General features: G+C 40.4%; 1 protein-coding gene across 1 annotated transcript; it reads left to right on the top strand.

Moving 5' to 3' along the window:
• Positions 1-7,457: 7,457 nt before the first annotated feature.
• On the top strand, positions 7,458-27,759 carry slc39a13 (solute carrier family 39 member 13). Its single transcript, XM_049595709.1, is given in 11 exon segments — positions 7,458-7,655; positions 7,657-7,786; positions 10,155-10,520; positions 13,919-14,026; positions 16,738-16,880; positions 18,636-18,755; positions 20,363-20,452; positions 23,115-23,165; positions 23,310-23,442; positions 23,555-23,654; positions 25,335-27,759. Coding segments are annotated over 11 exon segments (1,416 nt in total). The 5' UTR covers positions 7,458-7,556; the 3' UTR covers positions 25,411-27,759.
• Positions 27,760-27,927: the final 168 nt, after the last annotated feature.

The following is a 27,927-nucleotide window of genomic DNA, read 5'->3' as shown; positions in this document are numbered from 1 at the left end:
TGCTTCCTGGCTGATATTCACCAGAGGTTTCAGTGGCCATTATGTGTTTCACAATGACATGGAACGGTCGCTTGACATGCATGCAAGGGGACATCCAGCCCTCTCACTTCTTATTCCTGATTCCTCATTTTCTCTGGACTCCACAAGAGTCAACTATCAGACAAGGCTGTGGGTATTATTAGACAAGGGTGAATCACAAGGCACATGGACACACGCACATACACACGCACACACAAAACCATTCACAACGGAAAGCAGCTTCGCTACACAATGTAACAGAGTACAATTCTGCAATAATAGATCAAATATGATGTCTCAATCTCATTTATAACATTTGCATTTTTGAAAATCTTCATTCACAAACAACGCACAAACAAACACACACATTTACCCATCTACACCCATATAAGGCTTTTGGGCTTCATATCCCACCAAACAAGCAAGTTCCTCTTTCTTTATGTATTGCTCAAGTCAGACAAGGATGACTCAGTGCGGATATTAATCATGTTTTTTTTGTTATCTTCACATCTCACTCTGTAAAGTCTGCCTGTCAGAGCCGCAGTTAGCCAATCTATTTTTAAATTCTGAGAACTTAAAGACTGGTTAGACCCAAATGTTAAAAACAACATCCCTATAGAACATGTCCTCTGTTTGACTCCAACAAAGTGTTGTTGAACGGAGTTTAGAGTGTTCATTATTATACGTTTGTACATTTAAGCCATTTTATGTTATTCATCAATATGGTGGCAAGCGTACCTGCAAATGTAGACTAATATTCTGCAACTCCCTTTAAATATCTGAGGTTGTGACAAAGAACATAAATAGGGCTTTCACAGTTAATTCAAAATGAAAAGAAGGGGAAAGAAGTCCCACTTCAGCTCAGGTACTGCTGCAGTATGTGTGTATTTAGCTACAAGTGCAAAACAAGATTAAAAAGCAGATAGAATACAACTGTTGTGACGATATAATGAATTGTTTGTTCTTGGCTGTTGTCAGGGTCAATGTCACACAATAATTTATGCAGCAAACTTTTGTCACATGCACCACCTGCTGGTCAGGCAGTTTATTAAGTGAACTTAATGTGCAGTTGGACCTTGGGTACAGTAGGGTGCTCTAGAGGTGAGGTGAGGGTATGGGTGAACCTAAGGAACTACTCCACTGGAAGTAAAAGCATTCAAATCAGACTTAAGCAAAAGTACAGAAGTGCTTTAAGTGATTTGTAATCATTCTGCACAACAATTGCATTAATACATATACACATATATATACATATAAATATATTAATAGATATTGTAAGATTAATACTGATGCATCAATGTATAAGCTGGCTTTTGTTGTTGTAGCTGCTTAACTTCTTATATACAGTTTGGTAGATTTAGCTTAGTGGCTCCCAACCGGGTGTCCATGCCCCTCAAAAGGGCCACATGATAAAACTGAAGGGTTGTAAGATGATTGGTGGGGCACGTAGGAAGAAAAAACAATGCTCTGCTACATGAATCCATATTCATTTTTTTTTTGGAAAATCTCTCATCTTTGAAAATAAAACCATCTGAAAAAGGCCAGAGGGTAAATGTCTCTTTGGTGGGACTGTTCATAGGCAACTTCATCATGCAGGAGACCCAACTAGACACTGCTACTTTCTTCTTTTTAAAAATAATAAATACTGATTCATTTTTAGATTTTTTTCCTGTGGACACTGGATTTGTTGAATATGTCAAGTCAGACATATTTTTACTCAGCCACCACAACGGTTTAAGAGGACCAAGAATAACAGCTACATTTGTTTTCGTAAGAGGTCACAACTGCGGGTGCAAAAAAATATCGGCACATCATTGCTATCGGCCGATATCGGCTTTAAAATGAACTATCAGAGTCAGCCAACATACTTTTTCATAATTTGCACAATGCATTAATATTACACACATTGAAAAGTATTGTATTTCATGTCTCCATCTGCTGTCGGGCAATCATGTTAATAGTATGCATGAATATTTTAATTATAATTCCACTACAAAAGAGACTTGTGGTCACTAAAATTAGGTATGGAAAAAAGTAGATATATCAATAACAGTGTCAGTAATTGGTCAAGTGAGTTGTTACATATCGGCATATCGGATATCAGCAAAAAAATCCAATATCATGCATCCCGAGTCACAACACAAAAAGTTGTGAACCACTGGTTTAATCTTTTAGTGTATCATATGTTTTTATTGTAAAATCTCAACCTGCAAAAGAACCAGTAACCAAGCTACAGCTATCTATAAATCTAATAAAAAGGAAAAAAGAAATACATGTAGTTGAGCAAAAGGCAAAATATTTCCCTCTGAAATATGGTAGAGTAGAAGTAAAAAGCACCATAAACTGGAAATATTCAAGTAAAACACTCACACCTCATAATTATACTAAAAGGTCACATTTGGTAAAAGTCAGATTTCTGTGTCTTTTCAACATGCAGCAGGTATAAGCACTATATAAAGACTGTGAAAGTGTCAAAACGCTCAATTCACAAGAAAGGCTCACAGTCTGTATTCAGATATTGTCTTTAAACGAGCAATCGGGACTTGCGTGAAGTTGTAATGTCACAATAAAGACTGTTCGAAACTTGAAAACATAAAAGTGATTTCCCCTGGCTGGAATGAGGGTGAAGAGACGCAGATGTAGAAGACCCCTAAACATTGACCAATCAGAGCCTACTGGCCTTTTCGGAAAGGGGAGCTTAAAGAGACATGCACTGAAATGGAGCGTTTCAGACAGAGGGTGATTACAGGTATATTCAGGCAGACAGTACAAGATAACTAATATGTTTTTGAACATTAAAGCATGTAAACATGTTCGTGTAGAAACCCAAAATACTGTACAATCTGAAACCTGACCTGAAAATGTGCATAATAGAGGACCTTCAAGTACAATACTTGAGCAAATGTCATCACTTACTTCCCATCATTAATAAAATCTCAAAGCAGGCTACACCAAACCATCCTCCCTCGACAAAAACTGAAGTGTATTTGACTGGTGATAGCAGAATTAATGACAAACACAGGGTCTGTAATTTCTTTGCTACACTCCTATGTAGTTTCCATTATTTCCAGATATCTCTGTCGCTTGTTGAGTTTATTGATAAGGGCTGTAATAAACCCCATATTATCCATCTCAGCTGAAAGGGTTTCTATTTATACCAGAGGGAACATGGCTGCGATGATGGTGGGTTTTATACCTATTTACTGTTTGTCTCAGAACTACTTGGTATCAAGCAAAGCAATAATATAGCTAATCACTGCAACACATTCTGTTCAAAGGTGCAACACTCTCAATTAGAGCATGTAAACATCACACTTGAAGCTTATTCCAAGGTCTATTTATTAATTAGTGCTTATACATGCCAAAAATGCCAAAAAAAAAAAAACCTTTAACGGGGAGAAAAATGGTAGAAACCTCAGGAAGAGCAACTGAGGAGGGATCCCTCTTCCAGGACGGACAGACATTGACACTACGCCTCACCACTTTTTCACAATTTTTACTTATGTGTTATGGATACTTGTGTTTTTTGTTTCACCTAATGGTTTTGTGCCTTACGTATAGCTTTATTTCATTAATTTTCCATTACCGCTTATCCTGCTGGGGGTCACAAGGGGGCTGAAGCCTGTCCTTGCTGTCATTGGGCGAGAGGCGGCGTACACCCTGGACAGCTCGCCCAACTATCTCAGGGCTGACACATAGAGACAGACAAACATTCACGCTCACATTCACACCTATGGACAACTGAGAGTCACCAATTAACCTGCATGTCTTTGGACTGTGAGAGGAAGCTGGAGTACCTGGAGAAACCCCATGCTGACAGGGGGAGAACATGCAAACTCCACACAGAGGTTCTCTCCCAGCCCTTTTGCTGTGAGGCAACAATACTAACCACTGTTCCACCCTAGCTTTACATATGGTGTTTTGTAGTTATACATTAGCAACATTGCTCTGAGCCAAAGATTCAACTTTTAAATAGTAAGGTATATCATATTAAATATGTTAAATCTTACTAAAAGAGGTGTTTCAACACGTCTAACACGGATTCATTTTCAGGGTTCATTGACATAAAAAGGTTTTCCATCAATAGGTGCTTTGATGGTACTGAAACCCAAACTGCTCAGATGGTTAACCTAATGTTTTGATGTGTGTAAGACATAGTGGACAGTCATATATTACTTTTACAACACTGTATGCCTACACTTTAGTTAAAACTGTGAATTTAGGAGAGATCAACCACAGATATGATATCCAATCCTTGAGTGATTCCGAGTGTGAAATTGGCTTTTTGCACAACATAAATTTCTGTTTGTCACAGTGGGAACAGGTGTTACTAATAACCCTGGCAATGGCTCTCTTTTAGTCAAGTGACCCAGTAATGCAGTGTGGCATGCCTTTAAGATTCACACCTATGTTATTCCTACCACGGCATGTTAAAATGTCTACACTGAAGAAGGTCTGTAGCAGTTTATTCATCTGAAATTATATTTTGCTCAGTATACAAAGTAAACTATACTATATGCAAAGTAAAATTTAATTTAAATTTATCACTTTAGTGACGATACAGCAATGCCCAACTGAAAACGAATGTGGACCATGGGCGTTAAGTGGAGTGGCAATGGCCTCATCCCTGCTTCACAACCCCCCACCTCTGGCACCCTTGCTCAGACCACATCCATCTTTGAATCTGGCCTTTATTTTGACCTCAACTACACATTTGTAAAGTTTCGTGACTGCATTTTACATGGTGCAGACAGTATTGCATTGACGGTTCACACTTGGCAAAATACTCAAAACGGCTTCTCCTCACTACGTTTTTTCAGCTGGTAAAAAGCTTTTATAGGATACATGTAGAACAAAAGGTGTGGCAAACTACTATTGATGATGCATGCCTACCGTCAACATTGTCATCTAGGGCCCCATCTGAGTCCACTGCTGTTGTCCAGTATGCAGGCTACCTGAAAGTAATTATAAGAACAAAAAAAATGGTAGTAAAGGTGAGTCAGTGAAGTATGGAGTATGACTGGAAATTAACTTATGAACTGTCTTAAATGTGCAGTGTGTAGGATTTAGTGGCCTCTAGCAGTGAGGTTGCAGAACTGAAATTTCTTCCGTGTGCCAAGTATGGCAGAATTTGTACTTCTGTGTTGAATCGATGCCGTAGCTATGGCGCAGGATCTGCGTCGTCATGAAGCCTACGCCGTAGCTTACGCCGTGGCCTGACATGCACTTCCCCAGAAATGCAACTACACGTCACAGTGACACAGACCTCCTGTCTATTTTTTGTAAGCTTGAACTATTTCCCTCAGTGGAAACAAAGTGTTTATACATTTTTATTTCACAGATAAGAAACAATAAATTGTGAAGACAATAAAACCTCCACAAACATAGCATTTTAAGTCTTGTGCGTGATTTATCCTGGGTTCATATGAGCAGAGGAAATCTTCGCTAGCTGCTAGGCTAACAAAAATGCCATAGGCTTGTGCTAATAACGTTAGCATGCTATATTTGTTTGGAAAACATGTTTAGTATGACAGCTGTTTTGTCAGTAAACCTTGTGAGTTGTAATGGAGCCAAGTCATGTACCATTACCTTTGTTAAATATTGCTGTTGTCCCTGGCTTTATATGAGAAGGGGAAAAGATCGACGGCCGCTAGGCTAATTTAGGCTATACAATGTTAAATGCCATAGGCTTGTGCTAATAACCTTAACCTGTTGTATTTGTTTGGAAAACATTTTAAGTATAAAACCATTGTTTTGTCAGTGAACCTTGTGAGTCGTAATGGAACCCAATTTTGTGACGTTACCTTCGTGAAATGTTGCTGTTGTCCCTGGCTTCCTATGAGAAGCGGAGAAGATGGTTAGCTGCTAGGCAAATGTAGCCTATATAACGTAAAATGCCATAGGCTTGTGCTAATAACGTTAGTATGTTGCATTTGTTGAGAAAACGTGTTTAGTGTAAGAAAGTTGTTTTGTCAGTGAACCTTGTGAGTTGTAATGGAGCTGAATCATGTACCGTTACCTTTGTTAAATGTTGCTGTTGTTCCTGGTTTTATATGAGGAGAAGAAGAAAAGATTGCAGGCTGCTAGGCTAATTTATACAATGTAAAATGCCATAGGCTTGTGCTAATAACGTTAGCATGTTATATTTGTTTGGAAAAAGTGTTTAGTATGAGACAGTTGTTTTGTCGGTGAACCTTGTGAGTTGTAATGGAGCCAAATTTTGTAACATTACCTCTGAGAAATGTTGCTGTTGTCCCTGGCTTTATATGAGAAGAGGACAAGATCACTAGCTGCTTGGTTAATGTTTAACGTTACAAGTTAAAATGGCTTGTGCTAGTACCATTAGCATGTTATATTTGTTTGGAAAAAGTGTTTAGTATGAGACAGTTGTTTTGTCAGTGAACCTTGTGAGCTGTAATGGAACCGAATTTGTAATGTTACCTTTGTGAAATGTTGCTGTTGTCCCTGGCCTCATATGTGAAGTGAAAAAGTTTGCTGGCCGCTAGGCTAATTTTATACAATGTAAAATGCCATAGGCTTGTGCTAACAACATTAGCATGTTGTATTTGTGGGGAAAATGTGTCCAGATAAAGACAACTGTTTGTCTGTGAATGCTGCGATTTATAGTGAAGCTAATTTGTATACTTGTATTTGAAATTGTCTCTATTAAGCCATATTTAATGTGTTTTTAATGTGTGTTTTGGGTTTGTTTTAAATCAACTAAACTTAACAGCGCTTCACAGAAACTCCGTCTCCAACTAGTGTTTTGGAGGTGTAACTGCAGAGTGACACAGACACACCACACAAGTATAAATGCTCACAATGCTGTAGCCCTGTGATAGTCTGGCGACCTGTCCAGGGTGTACCCTGCCTCTCACCCTATGTCAGCTGGGACAGGCTCCAGCCTACAGGCGACCCCTAACAGAATAAGCGGTTATGGAAAATAAATGTAATAAACACCATGAAAACAACCGCCGTGAAACAACATGACCCGCATCCATTTAAAAGGCCTATACATGGCCTCTTTAGTGAAAGTAACACACAAGTAGTGTAATAAGTAAATCATTATACAGAGAGTAATATTGTAAAGTAACTTGCTAGTAATATGGTAACAAGGTAATATGTTATGCATTACATTATGAGAGTAACTTGCTTCAAACCTTATTTGCGCTCTCTTACCCTGTCTTTTATGTGTATTTCTCATTTTATTATGTAAAGCAGCTTGAGTTGCACTTGCTGTATGAACGGTGCTACATGCCTCCATGCTGTGATTTGCAGTTCAACATGACCGGCCTTACTGTTAAAAATCACTGGGTACTTTCTGTGATTTTCTGTGTTAAATGCACCTAAATGTTGACTACTTATTAGCAGCTAATGTATAAGCTTGACAGATTTCTTCATTGGGTTTTGTTTATCTTTTTTTACCCACCAAACTATAACAGACATCTCGTGCAGCAGGCTGCTCCCAGAGTTGGACAGCGTTTCTGTGTCCTTAGGGCAAAAAGAAACTTCCTGAAATCTTTGGTGGGGCGGGATCCATGTCCCGGGTCTCCCCTCCTGTTGGGAGTTTTTTTTCTCCCCTCCAGGATCCTGATACGTGGCTGTTTGGGAGAGCCGTGGTGACCGACAGTAACTCCTGTGCTGCAGCTAGCGGCTCCCTGCCCTCAGCTGCTGGGAGTCTGGTGGAACTCAGCGGCGGAAGCCTTCCTTCATCAAGCCGGCCTGGATGGCAGGGACACACTGGTGCAAAGACTGCCGAAACCACAAGGTATTTTAACATAAAGCATTACATTCGTGTGTGAATTTGATGTTAGCGCTTGGTCGGGGCTGACCGGCCCGTTTCGTTAGCACTAACTTATGTCAAAGTGATGCTAGTTTTAGCAGTTAAAACCGTTAGCGCTGATGTGCAGTGATTGCTGGTGTCGGAGCTAACGGCTGTAGCAGCGTCTACACGGCACTGAGTGTTTACTAGCTAACGTTAGCTGGCTAACTTTTACTCACAGAGTTAGCTAGTTCAGTGTATCGGTGGCAAAAGCACGGTTTTCAGTGTCACGTTAATGAGCCGTGTTGTTTGCTATGTTAACACCATGGCGTTTTAATTTTTTGTATGTTTTATATTTAACGGTTGTAAGATAACTGACACTACACCTCATCGACTCTGTCCTGCTAAGTCCCACACAGGAATATGATGAGCTGCATGATTTTTAACACTTCTAATTACCTGTTGTTGTGTGTCGTGACAGCATTTCTGCCAAAGATGAATAATAAGTAGCAGTAAGGTTAGCGCTAGTGTAACTTTTGGCTGCACATCTGGCCAGACAGCCACAGACAGCTGCTTGAGGGAAGCAAACACTGCAGTCTGGTATTTCTGGACTTTTCTCTCCTTGGCACAAGTTAAATGTTAACACAACTTAGGCATGTGTTAACAACTGGTCTGAATAACATAAATTTACATCTGGTTGGTGTTAAAAAATAACACAACATTTATCTAGATCAAGCAAATGTGCAAACAAGCTGATTTCAGCTTTGTATTATGAGACAGAAAACTGAATATGTTAGGTTTTAGGTTGTCAGTCAGACATCACAAGCTGTTTGATGACCACTTTGGCTTTTTAGGAGACTGATAGCATTTTGTTGTGACTTTTAATGTACCAAACTACACTCAGATTAGCTGATGACTAAAATAATTGTGAGTTGCAGCCTCAATTTAAAGGTGTGGTGTGGGGGATGTATTTGCAGAAATGGAATATAATGTCATAAATATTTTTGTGTATAATTACCTGAAAATAGGAATCCATGTGTTTTCCTGATCACACAGAAAGCGTTTTGCATGTTGCTTTTGTTTTTTAGTCGAATGCCACTTGTAAAAAAAAAAAAAAAAATGCTTACTGTGCCTTTTTATTGTTGCCAGGCAACCATGCCATCACCTCCTTTCACTAACCATCCAGTGCAATCAATCTGCTGTATATTTTTTATTTTATTTTTTTTGACAGTAAATGGTATCTAGTTCCTAAAATGGACAGGCAGAAGGTCCCTGCTGTAGCTGTGGTTGAGTGTGAGAGGCTGTCAGTAAATAGTTTGTTGGGCACAGGGAAACAGAGATCTGTGTGGGTACATGGGAAGAACCACCAGTTGGTCCAAGAGCTTTTCCTCCATGATGGCTGTTTCCAGGTATATTTAAGATGACTCAGGGGCAGTTTGACAACCTGCTGTCTATCGCCAAGCTGTATAGCTCTGGGTATCCGGCAACGGCTACCACCAGTTTCTCCTCCATTGTTTACCAACTGTAAACTTGATGACGTGGGGAGTTCAGAGCACTCCGACTCAAATGCTAGGCGCCTAGAGTGCAGAACACGAGGTGTGTAGCAACGCAAAAACAGCAAGCAAAAAGCTTCATTCACATTAAAATCAATCACAAAAAAAGCTGCCTCCAGATGCTAAAATGCTTTCTGTGTGATCGGGCCCTATATCTACAAAAGGAGCGGGTCCGCATCTACAGAGATCACATGTTGCTCCGCCATGTTTCTACAGTAGCAGAGAAAGGTCAAACCAAACACTGGCTCTAGATAGGGCCATTCACCATTTCAGACACTGTGGTTAGCATCCCCCGATGAGAGCATGTCCAGTGGGTTGGATTTTTGGGAATGTATTGACTGAAATGGAATATGTACTTTTAACATAATAAGTATGTTTTCTTTAGCATATATTCACCTGAAAATAAGAATCGCAGTTTTTTTTTTTTTTTGTTACCATGGAATGAGCTGTCACCTACATAGGGAGTGAGTCCTCCTCTAGAGTAGCTGTAACGTACAAACCAAACACTTGCTCTAAATAGGGCCATTCACCTTTTTGTGTTGGCCACTGTAGTTAGCAGGCCCTGTTGAAAAAACACAGATTTTTTTAAAAAAGTGAAACTGCTTTATTCAGGTTTTTTTTTTTTAATCTGTTGAATTAGCTGGCTCCATTTGTTTCTGGAAGAAGTTTCAGCTGGTTGCAATCTGCATACCTCACCACTATATGCCACTTAATTCTCCTAAATCATATGCACTGTTCCTTTACTGCTTGTTTCAAATGTTCATACATGCTTGAGAAGTTTCAGGTGGCTTGTTTTTCCTGAGAGTGTGCTCCTCTTGCAGCATTACTGGTTGCAAGTGCTTTTTGGACCGTGGGACGGATGAAAGGTGGAAGCTATAGGAAGCCCGGCTGGGCTGTCACTGCTCTGTGTATCCCAGTTGCCCTGCTGATGCTGACCTCCCGGGAGGCATCAAGCAGCCAGAAGATGACACAAACAGCTATGGCTCACGCAACAGCCACAGCTGCGGGATCAGGCCCCAGCCTGACAGATGACCTCCCAGGCCTCCGGGCAGTAGCAGGCTTCTTAACCAGCGAAGATGGTCATGTTTGGCTCTTGTCCCTGGTGGGCTCTGTTGCTGTAGGCCTCAGTGGGATTTTCCCCCTTCTTGTCATTCCCATTGAAGCTGGAGCAGCCCTCAAAACAGAAGGTAAGACATGGTTTTACATTATGGTATCTATGTAACTGAAGAGAGGAGATGCCCTCTATATGACATTATCATTTTTTTGCTCATTTTTCTATGTACTCTACTGCATCCTGAGGAGCTAGTCATCGTAATAATAACAATATATTCCATTTCAATATTAAAAATAGGTTTAGTATTTTTCATGCATACATGTCCACATGAACACAGATTGCACCATGTAAATACTAAACAGCTATAAACCGACAGGAGACTGAGGTGTTGAAAGCAGAAGAGTTCAGAGTTCACATTGCTACAGTAGAGAAATGTTTCTGCCTCATTAACTATATACATGGAATTCCAGCTCTTTAGTGGCTCCATAGTAAATCTCAGCTCTCCTCACCCCATAATAAGAGAAAACAAACCCAGGGGGTCAAGAAGTAGTTCAGCTGCGTCTTTGACAGCCAGACCCAGCTACACCCTCTTCATGGTTCAGAACTGTATATGCTGCGCACAAGATTCTGTGATATGGACACACTGCAAAACTGCAGCTTCCTGGAAAACAGATCTTCAGTCATGTATTCCAGTGCATGTTTTTCTGCGTGACGCATGAACATGTCTTAAAGTTGAAGTAGGCAGTTGTCTGGGGGGAAAAAAGAAAAACAAAAACGGCACAATTTGAAAATACAACCTCCTCCTGCAGCTCTCCCCATTCTGTCCTACATTGATTTATTTAACCTTATTTTATTGTAGAGCTGCACCCATTGTATTATCTAAGCCTCTCTTTTCCCCTGTTCTTGGATTATTAGACCACAGATGAGACACGAATTAGCTAGCTAACCCACCCCATGGTCCTTCCTCTTAGCTCCCCACCACTGTGGACTGCTTTGCAACACAGAGTTTGGTGATCCGGCATGTAGTCAGGGCCATCAGGTCTCTTGGCACTGGGGTTTTTGCTTGGTTGAATCATGTTGCAGTGGCTGCTGACTAGGTGTGCGTCTCCTGAGTTGCTGTCCGTGCTTCTCCCGGCAAGGTGGTCTGTAGCGGCAGGGAGTGAGATGGAGGACACACTGTGATTTGAGGCTAAGTCTGACTTCCTTCTTTAGGTTGCTTTGCAGTGTAGACAGTTTTTGCCAATGCTGAAAAAGCTATTTTTTCAGCATAATTATTGAACCATTACAGCAGGTTGTAGCTATCTGAAAGAACATGCATACACATGTGCATTTGTGGAACAGCCAATAGGATTGCCCTCTCTCTGAAATGACTTGTGATTGGCCAAAGTCTCCCATCATGCACTAGATTTTCTAAAGACTAAAAACAAAGCCAAGAGAAGGTGCAGAAGTCTAGGTTTCTCTCAGACCATGTGAATTACAATATGCTGAAAGGTCATTATGGGATTTTTGTCCAATGAGACACAAAAAACAGCCTACTCCAGCTTTAAAGATGAAATGATAATGCAGGCTTTGAAAACAGGCTGCCCAGTAGGTGATGTAAATTAATAAAAAAAAATTCTTCTGTAAAATGCCAAAATCAGTAGCAAGAGCTGTGGGTTGTACTAAATAAAAAGAATGTCAGTGAAAAGGTCGACCAGTTTGACACCAAATAAAACTGAATTGAAAAATATACAGAGAAAAAGAAAAGCATAACAAAACAGGTTGTGTAAATAAAGTTGCTGTGGGTAGAATTTTAACACTCATGTCTGGCACCTCCAGAGGAAACAGGAAACAAAAATAAGAGTCTACAGCCAAGCATGTAGCTCTGTGATGCTGCACGGAGAGTGTTAATATCTTTACAATACTAACACCTACAATTCACCATGAGGGGGACATCAATGCGTTTTCACGGACATCCATATATGTGAGAAATTTTACTCAAAACCAGAAATGAAAACTTCACGATGACACTGGACGAGGGCTCAAGGGATCCCCAAAGACATTAGGACACATTGTCAGGAAAGCATGAGTGTCTGTAGAAAATTTCATGGCAATCCATCATACAGTTGATGTTATTTAGTCTAGACTTAACACCGACATAGTCACCCATTAGACACTGTAGCAAACAGTAATGTGCACTGATTTTGCCCAGTTCAAATGCTGTATCTCCTCTGTTAACCAGTCCATGATGATAGCAGTTTCATCAGGTTGATTTATGTCCCTTCAAGGCAGAATGAGTAGAATTTGTTGGTTGCGTTTTGTCAACACAGCATTCAAAGTTGGCCCTCCCTCCCTGGCTTAACGGCTCAACGTGGATATGTACTTATGATCTGGCACCTGGTAGCTATGTCTTTACACGGTCACACCCTCACACCCTGCACCCTGTTATTGACTTGGGGCTACACACCACTGCCCAAAGGTTGACGCCCAGAAACATCCGATCACATCATAATATGAGCATACAGGCAGATGGTAGAATTTCTGCAGATTCAGACGCCGCTACACCCTTCTGCTGATAAGTGATGACTGAGAGGGATTATTTTTGTATGAGTATAGGTATCATTTTTTAGGGAAAATCCAACTAACCACACCTTTTAACTTGTGCTAGAACACAAAAAAATCATTTTAGTCAACCTGTTTTTTTTTTTGTGCATTTTCAGTTGTCCCATTAAAAAAAACAAAAACCTGAGTGGAAATGCCTCAGTAACCAGGCCTGAGTGACTGCAGGTCAGCCTGCGGCCTCTTGAATGGCCCCACCCACAGGAACGTGGCATTCCAGATGTATTTTAGGCCGTGGGGTTTTCAAGTGCAGTCCTGACCGGAGGTTAGTCATTACTGAGGAAACTCCTTAAGTATAAAAATGTTCTGTGGAGCGCATGAGTAATCACTGCATTTATTAGTAGCCAGAGACACATTTGGGATTTGTGTGTGTGTCATGTTTAAAATTATGAATTAATCAGTAGAAAAGGCCACATTTAAGAAAAGGAAAAGGAGGAAGGAAGCACAGAGCTGTGAATTTTTATTTGTGGCTGTGATCTCAAGCCACAGTGAAAGAAGATCCTGCCACAAACTGGCCTGAGTGGCGTCAGTGTCAAAAAAGGGGGAATCACACATGAAATAAGGTAAGATAAAAAATAGCGATCTTAATCCAGTAGATCAGTATTGAATGCAGCGTATGGATGAGTGTAGTGTGTGATAGGTGCAAACAAAACACAAAACCTCAACCAAGCTGGCTGGCGGTGGCCCGGGAGGAAGAGATGAAGCCATTTAAAGAGGCTGAGGGCCAGTTTACTTAGGTGAAGGCAGTTACCTAATGTCCTTCCCCACTCTGCCCACCGGCTCCTGACTCAGGAAGCCAAGCCAACCATACAACCAGCAGGCAGAGAAGGAGGGACGTCACACTCACATTAAAATCAATGCACAGTTCTTCATTAAACACACCACACAGTAACTGCTACCTTTTTCTCACCTCTCTTTCTCTGTGTGTTTTAGCTGGAGGCCAGAAACTGAAGCAGCTCTTGAGCTTTGCTATTGGCGGTCTCCTTGGTGATGTATTCCTTCACCTCCTTCCAGAGGCGTGGGCGCTCTCTGGCTCTTCAGGTGGGTTTCCTTTCCACTAATACCATCGCCACCTTTGTATTTGAAGTGTTTTTCATTTCTTTGATCCCTCTTAAACATACACGAGAAGGAGATATAAAACTATATCACTGCTGCACCTTCTGGCATACAAGAAAGACTGGTGTAATGTCAACAGTAGTTTCTCAGATATTGTTTAAATTCAAAATGTATTAATCATGCATTACATTGGTTTAAAATCTCAATATTTTTTTGCAAAAGGATTGTGTTAATTTTTGTTTATTTGATGCAGCTCTTGGTTTAAAGGAGCTATATGTAAGAAATCTAAAGCAAATAGTCGTAAAATCATCGTAATATGTCACAGAGACTAAGGAATAATGTTCATATAACATACTGATCTCACCGACAACAATAGTACAGTCAGAATATTTGCATCTAAAAAAAATTCATGCAGTCCGCAAATCATGTTTATGTTTTGAATTTGTGTTTTGGCCTGTTGCGCCACCCACCGCCGTCTAACAGTCACGCAGTCATTAGAGTCTCAGCATCAGTTACAGTTACGACTGAGCTACAGCAGCACGGCAAGCAGCGTTAGCAGTGTCCTGGTACATAGCATTAGCAGCCGGCTCCTCCTCAGCTGTATCCTGGCAGCAGCGTTAGCAGCAGAGAAGCCGGACTTGCTCGAACGGTCTGCTGGAAAACCGAAGATCAAGGACGGCGCCGTGGGCAAACAAATGCCCACATCGCCGTGGGCAAACAAATCAGTCTCCAGCGTGCCGCTGTCCAGCAACCTCGAATCTGTAGGGGAGGGAGGGCAGACGTGACTCGAGGCAGTATTTTGAATTTGAGTGCAGTAACTGTTTTGGCCACATTCTTACATACAGCACTTTTAAGTTATTATAAACTGGGCTTGTAACTTTTAAAATTACATGCACCGTTTTTTTTTACCTGCACATGAGACCAATTTAATCTAATTTTTAATCATAATTTTCACTTATATTGGCAAGTCAGCATGAAGGTGTCGAAAAAAATCATTGATTCTGTGTGTAAACAGTAATATATTGCTGATCAGGTAATTAGTATATGCCATACAATGTGGTTTTCAGTGCAAGGAAATGCATCTCTATACAGATGGATAGGAACACCAGCACAGAAATGGCACATAAGTTAATATTGAGTGTTTTTTGCCATCCAATCTTGTAAATATTGCATATGGAGCAGACAAAAAACAGGACCAATAATGCACGGCAACAAATAAGTGAGGAGGTTGGCCTGTCTGGTGTCACCAGTTTTGTGGAAATAATGTTAAAAGTAGGGCTGTCAGAATAACACATTAATTTCGATTAATTAATCACAGAAAAAATAAACACTGATAAATCGCATTCTGTGGTGCCCTCTTACCCAGTGCATCATCGAAGGCGACAGTGGCTTTGTCACATGAAGGAGGCAGACGCTGCTTGGCCCAGTGAAAGGAACATTAACATTTAAAAAGCTCCCTGATGGAACTCTTGATGGGAGCAACATTCTCTGCAGTTCCTGCTGTAAGGAATTTTAGTACCCTTGGGGTGCTCTGAGCCTGAAATATCACCTTTAACAAAGTATTTAGCAGCAAACCCGGAGGTCTGAGCTAGCACAGCCTCTGATGCTGTCGCTAGCAGCCAGCTTTGTCAAGCCACACTTGACCAGGCGTTTAAGCACAAACTGAGTAAGTCTACGTTTGACCGACTAACTAACTCCCACAAAATGGATTGCAATGGACTACAGAGTAGTTTCGGTGGGAGAGGACGGGGACAGTTGGGTCCAGAATCCAGCAGCTTTACTACTTTGAAATTTTTTAAGTACTTTAACAGCAAAAATTGTATGTGATTAATTTAGATCAATTAATCACAAAGCATGTAATTAATTAGATTTTTTTAATCCCTTGAAACCCCTTGTTAAAAGACATGCAGTCCATTATGCACACACTCTGTATCTCACACAGCTAGCCTGCTACCAATGTTCGCTAGCCAAAAATGCTGTCAAACTCTTTATTTACTTGGAAAAAATGTATAAACAGAGCTGTTTTACATTCATCAATCTGTCAGCTAATTTGTTTTTATGCTAACTTCCTGTGGCACAGTGCATACAGTCTTTCCGAAATCTGCTGCAAACAAAATTCCATTTGGCAAATTCCAGACCAAAAAAAAAGGAAAACTGTAGGAGGTTGGAAACACAGTGCAGATCACAGAGGTTCTCACAGGAATGAATGGACTTCTGGGTGACTTGCAAACATATACAGAGCTATGTGGAAAAGAGTCATCAGTCAGCCCTCGCAGCAATTAAACAGAGAGTGGGGGAGGTGAGCTCATCGTCCTCCTTCTTTAAACATCGGGTGAAACTGATGAAGAACATGCCGCTGGCTCCAGTGTAAATGTCAGTCTGATATCCAACTTCAAACTAACTTCACCTCAGCGTTTAAAAATGGATGTGCAGTGTTAAGTGCGTGTAAAAAAAAAAGTCTGTCGTGGTCAATGCGTGACAGTTGGCAGCTGTACCATTTTACGTGCACAAGTGCATGTGTGGCTGAGAATTATATGCACAGCTGAAATTTAACATGTACTACAATGCATATGCATGTGGTATTTCGAGCCCTGTTAACAGTGGTGTTTATAGCACCCACCCATGTTGTGGCTCACTTGTCACTTTCTGCATTTGCTCACTTAGTCTTATGAACAATCTCTCTGCTTTCATCCCAGCTGGTAAACATAACCACTACACGACCCAGGGCCTGTGGGTTATTGTCGGCCTGTTGGCCTTCCTCCTCCTGGAGAAGATGTTCCCAGACCAAGACAGCCAGGAGGACTCCACTTCAGATGCAGACCTGAATTTTAACTCCGCTGTAAGTGTCTCAGCTGAAATGTTGTTGTTGGGTTTTTTTTGGACGCTCATTGCTGTCCAGTGGAGCCTCACTGCACACAGACGTGTCAACACAAGCCTCACATATTTTTGTTTTTCATAGGTATGCTATGTCTGTTAGTGTTTAGTGACTGTAGCATCAGATGACCTACTGTACAACGGGCTTATCAGTGATCTCCTCTAACAGGGAAGAGTTTAAAGGAATAGTTCGACTTTTTTTTTTGCCATTTTGTTGACACTGTGAAGTTACCAGGCAGCCACTCGCAACGGGATGCTACGGGGTGTCACTAGAGAGATTTATAGGCACTAGTAGGCAGAGCATTTGCAGTATGGAGACATGTAAGAAGTTTTCTTCACAGATTCAAGGTAGCACAGCATGACTGATTTGATATACAAATGGTCATTTTGTGGGTTAAGTATCCCATTAACGTAAGTGTCAAAATGAGATGCTTGTCCCAGTGAGCATCAAAGTTAACGTTTATTGTTCAGTAATGATATTCCAAGTACTGCAACATGAAATATGACTCTGCAAAACTGACAAACAGGTTTTTACCCGTGGCCTCTTTGTAGACAATGAATGGCCAGTTGCAGTGTGTTTGTAAAGGCTGTCTCATCCTCCCTCCCGTCTTTGTATTGCCAGTGAGGGAGAAGATTGGAATCCACGGCTCAGCTCATCCACCAGTGTCTATTTATAGTGCCAGGGTGAAGCAGCTGCTTTAGCCATTTCAGTGTCCACAGGAGAGCACTCAGCTTATAGACAGAGGCAACAATAGATGGGGACAGAGTGTGACAGTGTGTGAGAGAGACAGACGTTAAAATACTGTGTGTTTAGGCAAATTTTCAAGGACAGTAGCAAGGTAAACTTTATTTTACTTGAACTGGGTCAGTGTTTTTGATGGATGTATAACGTGTGTGTGCAGAGCTCCAATGCTTGGTGTAAAATGAGAAGAAGAAAATTTAATCACTGTCTTATTTTTAGGTCATTTTAAATTAGTTGTGTTGCAGCGACAATTTAGCTCCAATCTGTCTTACAGCAGGAGGTGATTGATAGCCCTGAAAAATCATCACGCTTTATTACTTCCTCATGTTTCAATCATAGACATGGAGCAAACATTTCCTCACTCCAACCAGAAGACAGCAGGCTATTTTCCTCTCACTTAATTTGACTATCAGCCTAAATGGCAATGTAAGTGGTTTCTGAATGAGGGAACAGGGAAGTTGGGCTGTTCTCGGAAAATGCGAGGCTGTAGCCTGCAATGAATCGGGTCTCTTTTTTTTCTCCTATATTTAAAATACAAATATGTTGAGCAGTGTTGGAATTTAAAGGTCATCTGTTATGTCTGAAAAATGAAGCAAAAATACAAATGGCTGCCGATTACTGCGTATGTAGGACATTAGAAAAATAATCAGGCGTTTTTTCAACAGCTGTTCTGCTGGCAGGAGGTGAAAGCCTTTGACACACAGTGGGAGCAACAATAAAATGCATGTTTATTGCACTGTGGAATCCAGGCTACCATTAACGTACTGTTTTTAGTAAGACTGGTGCTAGTGGCTGACGTGGTTTCCTGGTTTCCATGCACTTCCAAGTTAAAGATGTACAGTATTACTGATGGTGTACACTGATGGGTAATAATAACATGATTGTTTATTAAAAATACTTTGAAGATGTATAAAGCAGAGGTTTGGTGAGAACACCATGTTCATTTTTGCCTTGTTTTTCTACATTTTTTCTCCACAGTCGCAGTCTAATTCAGCTTTCAGTGGAAAGGCAGTGGCATCACTCAGAAACGGGCACCATGCTGAGTCATGGAAATCCTCCAAGCAACAGAGTCTGCAGGAAAGATCAGAGAAAATCAAGGTAATTCTGACAACCAAAACATTTCCACTTAACCAAAACGACAGAAAATATTTTTTCTGAAAGACACCGCTGGGGATAAACACTTGATAGGGGTTGTTTATGTGGGGCAGCAGGAGCTCAGTCTGTGTGTACTGATAGCTGGAGAGACAGTTTTGGTACCCCTTCTGTTGGGGTACTGAGCACACAGATCTGGTACTAAAAGGTGGAGCTGTGAACACTGCAGTCTGTTGATTGGTCAGTAGCGGACGGTCACTCTGCTCAAGGCTGAGTTGTGGTGCCATGTCTGAGGGGTAACTTTTGGTTCCAAGGGTACCATACTGAAAGTGTTTGGTGGAAACGGGGCTTATGACTGACCCTGTGCTATACGTGTGCTGTGCGGCGTAGTTAAGAGAGATATGTGAAAAAATGCATTTGAATTTTCTTGTGTGAATTGTCTAAATTGACAGTATTTTTTATCACTTCCAAAATCTACCGAGTTATGTAAACAGCAAAGAGCTAAGAAGCTAACTGTAATTCTTTTAATTGAGACGTCCACTAAAACACAGAAGCACAATTTAACAATTTATTACAAAAACAACAAAATTGGCCGAGACACTTGTGCAGCAGCCTTGTTTTAAAGGGCTCAGACTGTAAAGATGGCACCACATGATCTATTAAGTCATTAGAATTACAACGTATGAAAGTGTACATATGGGATATCAACTGATCAAATTTAACCAGCATTGTATCTTAAAGAGAATGTTGTGACTGAGTAGTAGGGTTATGGTAGATACAAAATTTTTCCATCTGGCCATCATCAGCCCAAAAACAGACAACTGCTGATATATTTGCACAGGTGTGTGTGTGAGGCAAATCCCCACCCCACACCTGTGGTTCCAGCTGGGAGATGTGTCCAAGTGGAGAGTTTGTGATGTTCCACCAGCTCTCTTAGCTTTGATTAAACTCACAAAATGTTTAAAGAAATATTCTTACACCTATTTTCCTTTTTAAACAGGAAAATACAACTGCACACCTTCCAAACTCAAACTTCTGACTTTCACAACACAAATGTCCTTTTTAAACACATTGTTAAAAACAAATTTGCTCAAACTGAACCGAAATGAAATAAAACCTACCAGAATCATCTCAGTGAGTTTTTTCCAATGTTTCAGCAATCACCAACTCTGGTTTGGTCAAAATAAACCATTAATGCATTTAATTAGATGTGACGGCTCTCGCTCATTCTTCAGAGGCAGATCATTAAATTAGCTGAATAAAATGACAAAAATCAAATGATATATTAATATCATGTTAATAATACACATACAGTAATATAGTGTTAATTATCCAGCACCTCTTAAATCATTTCCGTTTGTTTATGTTCTTGCTTTGTCTCCCTTCTCCTATTTCCCCAACTGTTTGGTTGACATGTAAAACTATATCACTATTTCTTTTTTCTTTTTTTTTCTTTTTTTTTTACTAATTTGTCATGTCGTCATGAATATTGTTATCACAAAAATACCCTGAAATATTGTTTTATTTTATTTTAGGGCCATATTGCTGACCTCTCATCATGCCAGTCCTAAACATGAGTGTGTAACACTGGCATAATGTTTTGCATGTTACAGATAAGTGGATACCTAAACCTACTGGCCAACTGCATTGACAACTTCACCCATGGACTAGCAGTAGCAGGAAGTTTCTTGGTCAGCAAAAAGGTAAGAAACTGTGATAATCTCAACACTAATAAGACTTAAAATCATATTTTTTTCTTGAAATGTCTATATTTCCCATTTACATGTGGCTCACACACAAAACAAGATTCGTTTTTAACAATGAATGAGAGCTCCCACATTATTTTCCCTTGCTCTGCATATGGAGTAATATGCAGTATGTAGATTATGAAGTTCTGACAATCTCATTCGTGTTAAGTTTTTTTTTTTAATGCAGCCAGTCCTTCAATCAGAAATTCAGAAAGTAAAACGTCCTTCTACTCTTATATAAAAACAGAACAGGTAGAGAGAGAGCACTGTAGTGTGGTACAGATCCTGGGCCTCAGTGAGCAGAGTTTTGTGCTGATAATGTGTATATACCTAACCACACCGGTTAGGTAAATGACTCATGCACAAGGATGTGATTACATTCACATTAAGTCCTCAGCATGCATATTAATACACGAGCCCCTGGTCTTCATAAAATATAATTGCAGGTGAAATGGCTCCCCGGGGTTTGCAGTCCAAATTAGCACACAATCACGAACTGACAATCATTGCTAATAAATATAGTGCTTAAACCGACACTGGGCTGTCTGTCATGTCTGCATGCAGGACCATTAAGGCACTTATATACCGGTAAATATAGAACTTCAAGTAGCAGCTATTGTCGTCATAGACTGACCCCAGTTGTATAAGTATTACTTCTTCTTGACAAACAGCCAAGACATTTCCTCATTTTATAATGATGGAGAAATCTGATTGTGTACCCTGTCAGATACAAATAACTGGTTTGGGAAAGCTCAAATCCTGCCCCCAAAGAAAAGGGATAGGCTGTTAAATGTCCATTCAGTTTAAATATTAAGCTGCTTCGACTGTATTACTGATCAGAATTTGGTTGTTCTCACCTCAGAGATGAAGATGAGTACTATGCAGGAGTGTTGCAAAATGGCCAATAAGGAGCGCTATAATACCTGATGAAAGCAAAGGACAAAAATGTATCTGGGGAATTTGGACATGTAACACCTTCCTTGTGAGTACAGTGTTTGGCAGCGTATGCAGGCTGACAGAGCAGCAGATCTGTTGTATCAGCAGTCTCACAGTCTTAAGAGTCGACCGCTCAGTGGACATTCAGTGCAGGATACAGCCAACTTTTTACAGTTTAAGACTTATTCGTCTTTTATTATCTTGGAATCTTGATCGAAAAGGAACACTTTAAACTGCAGTAGCGTGTATTTGCGTGGCTTTAGTAGGTTACTGTATGTTTGTAGCTGTGGGAAGGAGAGAGTCCAGCTGGAGAGACATAAGGCTAGCAGCATGAACTATGGATGAATGTGCCAGAGAGGAAGTTAACTAGATTCCTCAAACATACACATACAAGACATCTCACCGGTGTTATCTGTTTACTCCCATGCGCATTTATCCCGATGTGGCTTTGCCACAGTGAAATGCGGCATGAAAACAGTCTGCATCGACGCAGTATTGAGTAAACATGAAGATGTCTGACTTCACAGTTGTTAATTCTGGATTGCTGATGAATGTATTCAACTTTGATCCTTTATTAATAAAGCATTTAAGGATGTCATATCATATTTCCCCTCTGCAATCAGTGAAGTCTTATTAAGGGAGCTGGCCAAAGCCCTCTGAGGCAAAATGTGATTTGTGATATTGAGCTTTATAGATAAAATTGAATTGAACTGAATTGAAAGTACCAGAATAGCCTTATGTGGCTTAAACCACAGACTATATTACATCATTGAGTTACAGTCACATTTTTTTGGCCCCGCCTTACAGATTTGATGACTTAAATTTTGGGCTTTTTATATCCCCCTGCTTCCTTGACAAAGTTAATTATTATTATGATTATTATTAGTATGGTTATTATTATGATTGTTATGATTATGGTTGTTATTATTATTATCATTATCATTATTATTTAATTAGGCTACATTGTGCATTTATTTTTAATTTAATTTTGATTTTTTTTTTTTTGATTTTTAAATACTTTAACTTGCACACATTTCTCATTTACTATAATATAATGTATATTTTATTTATTTATTTACCATAATATAACATATAGAATTATGTATTTACTATAATATAATATATATAATACAATATATAATATATATAATATAATATGAAAAGAATGTCATTAAGCTATATGATGCATCATGGTTAATTTTTGGGCTTTTTCCCCCCAACTTTTGTTCTTGAAATTAAAGGTAACTATAGCTATAATTGATAATTATTAGTTAGTTGACTGACTTGCAAAGATTATTTTGTCCTTAAAATTCTATGACATTATTTTGACAAAACATACTGACCTTTCACCCTCATGTGATGTGCGTGTCTACACCCCTGACTTCATTCTGATTCACACAGTTGATAGATCTCACCATGCTCTACATGCAGGATTATAAAAACTTCGTAAGACTTTAAGCTGGCACAGCGTTACAGCTCTATAAGCAGCTCAAAATTCATACTCTGTCTTTTACATTTTACCTCTGTGCACTGTTCACTGCAGGCTGAACACATACAGTAGAGCTTAGCACTCAGCTCAGGTGCTGTCTGGGATGAATGTCATACATTTTTCCTTTGATACTACTGAGCACAAATCTTTACCACGTAAGACAAAGCATTGTTAACAAGGCTTTTCTTGCAGGTTGGGTTTCTAACCACCTTTGCCATCCTGCTCCATGAAATCCCCCACGAGGTAAGCTTACCACGAGGATCCCCGCTGAAATTGTACATATCATTTCCAAATTCAAAGTGTGAGGGTTTACTTGAAAGTTTCATGTTTACATAGCAGAAAGTACATAGGAGGAATCAGACTGAATGTTTAGCCATTCCTCTACAGGTGGGAGACTTTGCCATTTTGCTGAGGGCCGGATTTGACCGGTGGAGCGCTGCCCGCATGCAGCTGTCCACGGCGCTGGTCGGGGTGTTGGGAGCTTGCTTTGCGCTGTATGCTCAGTCTCCAAAAGGCACAGGTAAAAATCTTCAATCTTCAATTTTCAATCATATGTACAAACACGTTGTTATCAACTGGAGACCATTTTACACTTGCCAGAATCAGTCATGAGTCTTTCCTGCTGTTTCAAGAACATACCACTGCCTGGATATTGCCTTTCACCGCTGGAGGCTTCCTCTACATAGCCTTGGTGAATGTGATGCCTGACCTGGTGGAGGAGTCCAGTTTAAGGTATGCATCCTTATGTGTGTTCATGTTACAAACAGAACAGGGACTCACTTGTAAAAATACGGCTACATAGTGCCATTATTGTCCAAAAAACTCCACAGGAGACCTTTAACCTGTTCTGCAGTTGAACCGTGGTGACAGTGTAAAGCCCAGTTCAGACCGAAGATTCACAATGAGACAGCAGGGAAAAGTTGCAGAGGTGTGAACTAGCCGGTCTGAGCTCAACTCAAGTCATCTGATGGTGTCACCTGCAACTCAGCTGGTCAAATCGCTTGTGGCTGGTTTTAGAATGTAAAGCACTTCACCTGTTTTTTACAGCCAGTCGGCTTGTAGTGAAGTCCGCTGGTCAAGTCAATATGACCGCAGACAGCGTGTTCGCTTGCGGCAGGTGCTCTGGCCCAGCTGAGCCCTGTTTCCGTCCTCACGGTGTGCTGGTGTTTGGTGGTGGGTCACGGCTCATTGACTAATTTATTGGTGCTAGATATTTATCTTATTGTGGCGTATTTATTATGAATACAGTTCATCTGATGTTCATTTTGTTTCTGTTTTTCGCTGTTTCATCACTACTACAAATGCAGCTATAGCCAGTATCTCACTATCACTATCCTCATTCATATTTTAAGTAGCTACAAATTATATTCAGCCACAAAATAAGCCTGAAAAGCTGGAAATTGGAGTGGATGTACAGAGAGTTGTTGCATGCACCGTCTCATCTAGTTGCATTGGTGTGAACTGGCAGGTTTTTAGAACGCTGTAGAACGGCGTATTGTAAGTTGTTGCCTGCTTCAACTCGTCTTGTTGTGAATCCTTGGTCTGAATTGGGCTGAAGGCTTCAGTCAGAGTGTGTATAAGCAGCCTGGGAGGCTTTTTGTTATTGTTTTAAAGGAGTGTTTTGCTCACTGCCTTTGCATTGTTGAGCATTTCTCGTGTTTTTGCAGGAGCGCTCTGAATGCCTTCAACTCAGAGTAGAAGAGTGCCTGACATCATTTGCGTTTTTCCTGTTGTCCAGTCAGATGAATTTAGAGGCAGACCTTATATGGCGGCACTGACAGAAAGTTGTTGTGCACATGGTTTGCTTGAGGCAAAAGTTAGCTCACTTTCAGCATCACCCTAGGCTGTCTTAACAAACTGTCCTCTCAACTACTTTCTGTTATTTTACCAACCATAATTATGCCACATGAATGACAGCAGATTGTCAAACTGTCCCCAACCCCTCATAAAATAAGCTTTTAAATGACCATCATCCAGGTGAAGCTCCCGGACCAGCAGGTGGTACTTTTTTTGGTCTCATGTGCCCACACAGATCTCCGTTTCCTGTGACCCATATACTATTTGGGACCAGCCTCTCACCCCCACTCAGAGCCAGACAAGTGCCCTCTCTGTCCATTCGTTATGCAGATTCTAAGGTATCTGTGAGTTAACTTCACAGCAAAAATAGTGGGTAAGCTAAGGACAGGTGATAATGTGGTTGCCTAGCAACAATTTGGAAAAAAAAAGATACAGCAATACAACATGTTCTGTCTGAACAGGGCTAAGGAGGACGTTTACTGTTGAACCAAACTTTGTGTATCTTGCTCTGTGGTGTGGAAATGTGGCAGATGGCTTATTTCTCTAATGTCCTTGAATCTGTCTGAATCTGAATCTGAATCTGTCCCCTTTGTTTGTTTCTTTTTGTTCTACCAGGCAGTCCCTTCTGCAGATCCTGCTCATTTTCTGTGGCGTGGCCGTCATGGCTGTGCTCTCTGCCATTGTTGACTGAACACGGAGTAAAACCCCCCTCTTGCCTTACCAAACACTAAAACTCTGCATTCTTTATCTGCCCATCATGTCTGGTACCTGTCACACCTGGGGACTTTCCATCATGTTACACCAAAACAAATATCTGACAAAAGATCGGCACTTTATGGATGGATGACTGAAAGGAAGACCTCTTGATCTGCTGACAGGACATTTGTGTGGACACTTAAAAATGTGCCAGACTCAAACACCAAGGGAATGAAGAGGGTTTGTATGGATACGTGTTACCAAATTGTCTTATACTGTTGATCAGACAATCATGTTGTTTTGCACATACATTTACAGAGGTACACCTTGATGTACCAGCTCAACAGAACAGGTATTATTGGACCTCCTTCTTTAAAATGTCTTCAACCCTGAATTGTTTAAACATTGTATGTATTGTTACTGTTTCTGATGTAGCTGCTGCATATTTATTGAACATTAGACAAGCAACATACAGTTATATCAGACGTGCACCACCACCACTCCATCAGTTTGTGTTGTTAAGAAATAAGTGCCAAAAAGTCAGGGTGTTCTGTTACACTAGAGTCAGGTTTACACCAAAGTACAGTTTTTTCTGTTTTGTATCTTCTCACACAGTACAGTCTGTAGCTTTGAGCTCTGCTTGAATCCACAGTCGTGATTAAGTGGAAATTAATTATAAAAAAAATTGGTACTGTTTGTCAATACAATGGAAACTGCTCATAGTGATTACACATGTCTGGGTCAAATTGATCACCATGAACGGATGATTATTTTAATAATTTTTTTCCCTATTTCTTTACTTCCAATTCAGGTGATTGACATTTGTGTATTTATTATGTTAATATAAAGTAATGAAACAGACACCTTTCGCCCTTTTGCCTGAATTATATGGAGGGTTCAAAAATACAGCTGTTTCATTACGGGGGCATTGTGTGACTAGGCATTATCGAGCCACTTGATTAGGGTGGATTCAACTGCAGGTGTTTCACTGGTGTGCATTTGTTTCTGTCTCCATCACAAGCAGCCTTGACTGTTCATTGGTTGAGTAGACTACACAAGGTCGCCTGAGGAACACCAAGTGTTGCTGCTGCATGTCGTTATCTTGTTTTTGGCAGTTTGTCATGACCTTTGAAGAGGCTTTGTTTTTCTCAACGCAATCCCCAGATAAAATGTTGGCATTGTACATTTCAGCAAACCACTGATATGTTACATTCCCATGTTATTATGTAGGGGATACGCTGAAACTTTTCCATTCAACAACACTATGGTTAGCATGTGGTTAGGTTTAGGCACAAACACCACTTGGTTATGGTTAGGAAAAGATCATATTTTGGCTTGAAATACCCAGCTGGGGGAACAATGTCCGCTGGAAAAGCAGCAATGTCTCTTCAAGAAACTACCGCTTTTTGTGCCACAGCAAATTCTAGGTGAATAACAACCACTTGCACAGCGACAACTGCTTTCTGAGCCACTTTTCTTTGTCAGAAAACGCAGCAGTGTCTTGACAAAGAACAACTGTTTTTCATGGTGCTATCACCGCTGGAAAAACAGCAGCAGGCTGCAACTAAACACCCATGTTTGCTGTCGAAAAAGCTGCAGCAATGACTCGCCAAATCAGTCGATTTTGTTGTTTTGGGTCTCAATTGGGACCAACGCTTGGCACTTGTCTCGCCGCCAGGTTGTGAGGCATTTTGCCTCGGTGACACACCATCCACCATCCCTTCCATGACAGCTCATATAGCTGCGTCACTTTAGAATTGTTTACATGACACATATGAACGTGCATATGTAAGCTATTCAGGGTTTGCAGAAACGCACAGTGCGAGCATATTCTTCCGGTGACTGGGCTGATTGTTCATTGAGAGATGTCATGATTTCAATGAGCACACTTATCACATTTTTGATTCTTTTCCATATGTTGTCATGTATTAAAAGACTCCAAGTGAACACTGTAAGCACAGTAGATGATTACTATGAGCAAATTATTTAAACAGCATTTGTACAGGAATTATTCTGCCCCAAGCTTCTTGATCCATATAAGCATTTGATCACTGTAACTGTGATCACTGTAAGCAGTTTCCACTGTATTCAGCTTTGATTTATACTTGTTGCCAAGAATTTTGTGAGACTAGGGACTGATAACTGTTAGAGAGCAGGATTATTCAGAGCATTATGTTTTTATAAACCTTTTGTGAAAGTTTCCACCCTGAAGAAATAAAGTGTACATTTCAGACATCTATGTAATAAAAAAAAAAGACTGCTGTCTATCAGTTTAATGACAAAACACATGCTGGCAGACAGTATGAGAGCAGCGACACAGGTGTTCTAATGATCTCAGTGGGATTAGGATATCCTAATATCGATTGGTGGACCCGTGTTGAGGTGCTGAGGCAGCCCAGTGTGTTGTGACCTCGCTGAGCATATTTTTACTGCAAAGATCCTATGCCTAAAAATGTCATATGGGAGGTGGAGGGAGGGGGGTATTGATTGTGTGTTCACACTTGTCCAATTT

The sequence above is a fragment of the Epinephelus fuscoguttatus genome, linkage group LG2, assembly GCF_011397635.1.
Source record: "Epinephelus fuscoguttatus linkage group LG2, E.fuscoguttatus.final_Chr_v1".
NCBI classification, from domain to species: Eukaryota; Metazoa; Chordata; class Actinopteri; order Perciformes; family Serranidae; genus Epinephelus; species Epinephelus fuscoguttatus.
Note: the sequence above shows the minus strand (reverse complement) of the source record. Positions and strands in the feature narration are given on the sequence as shown.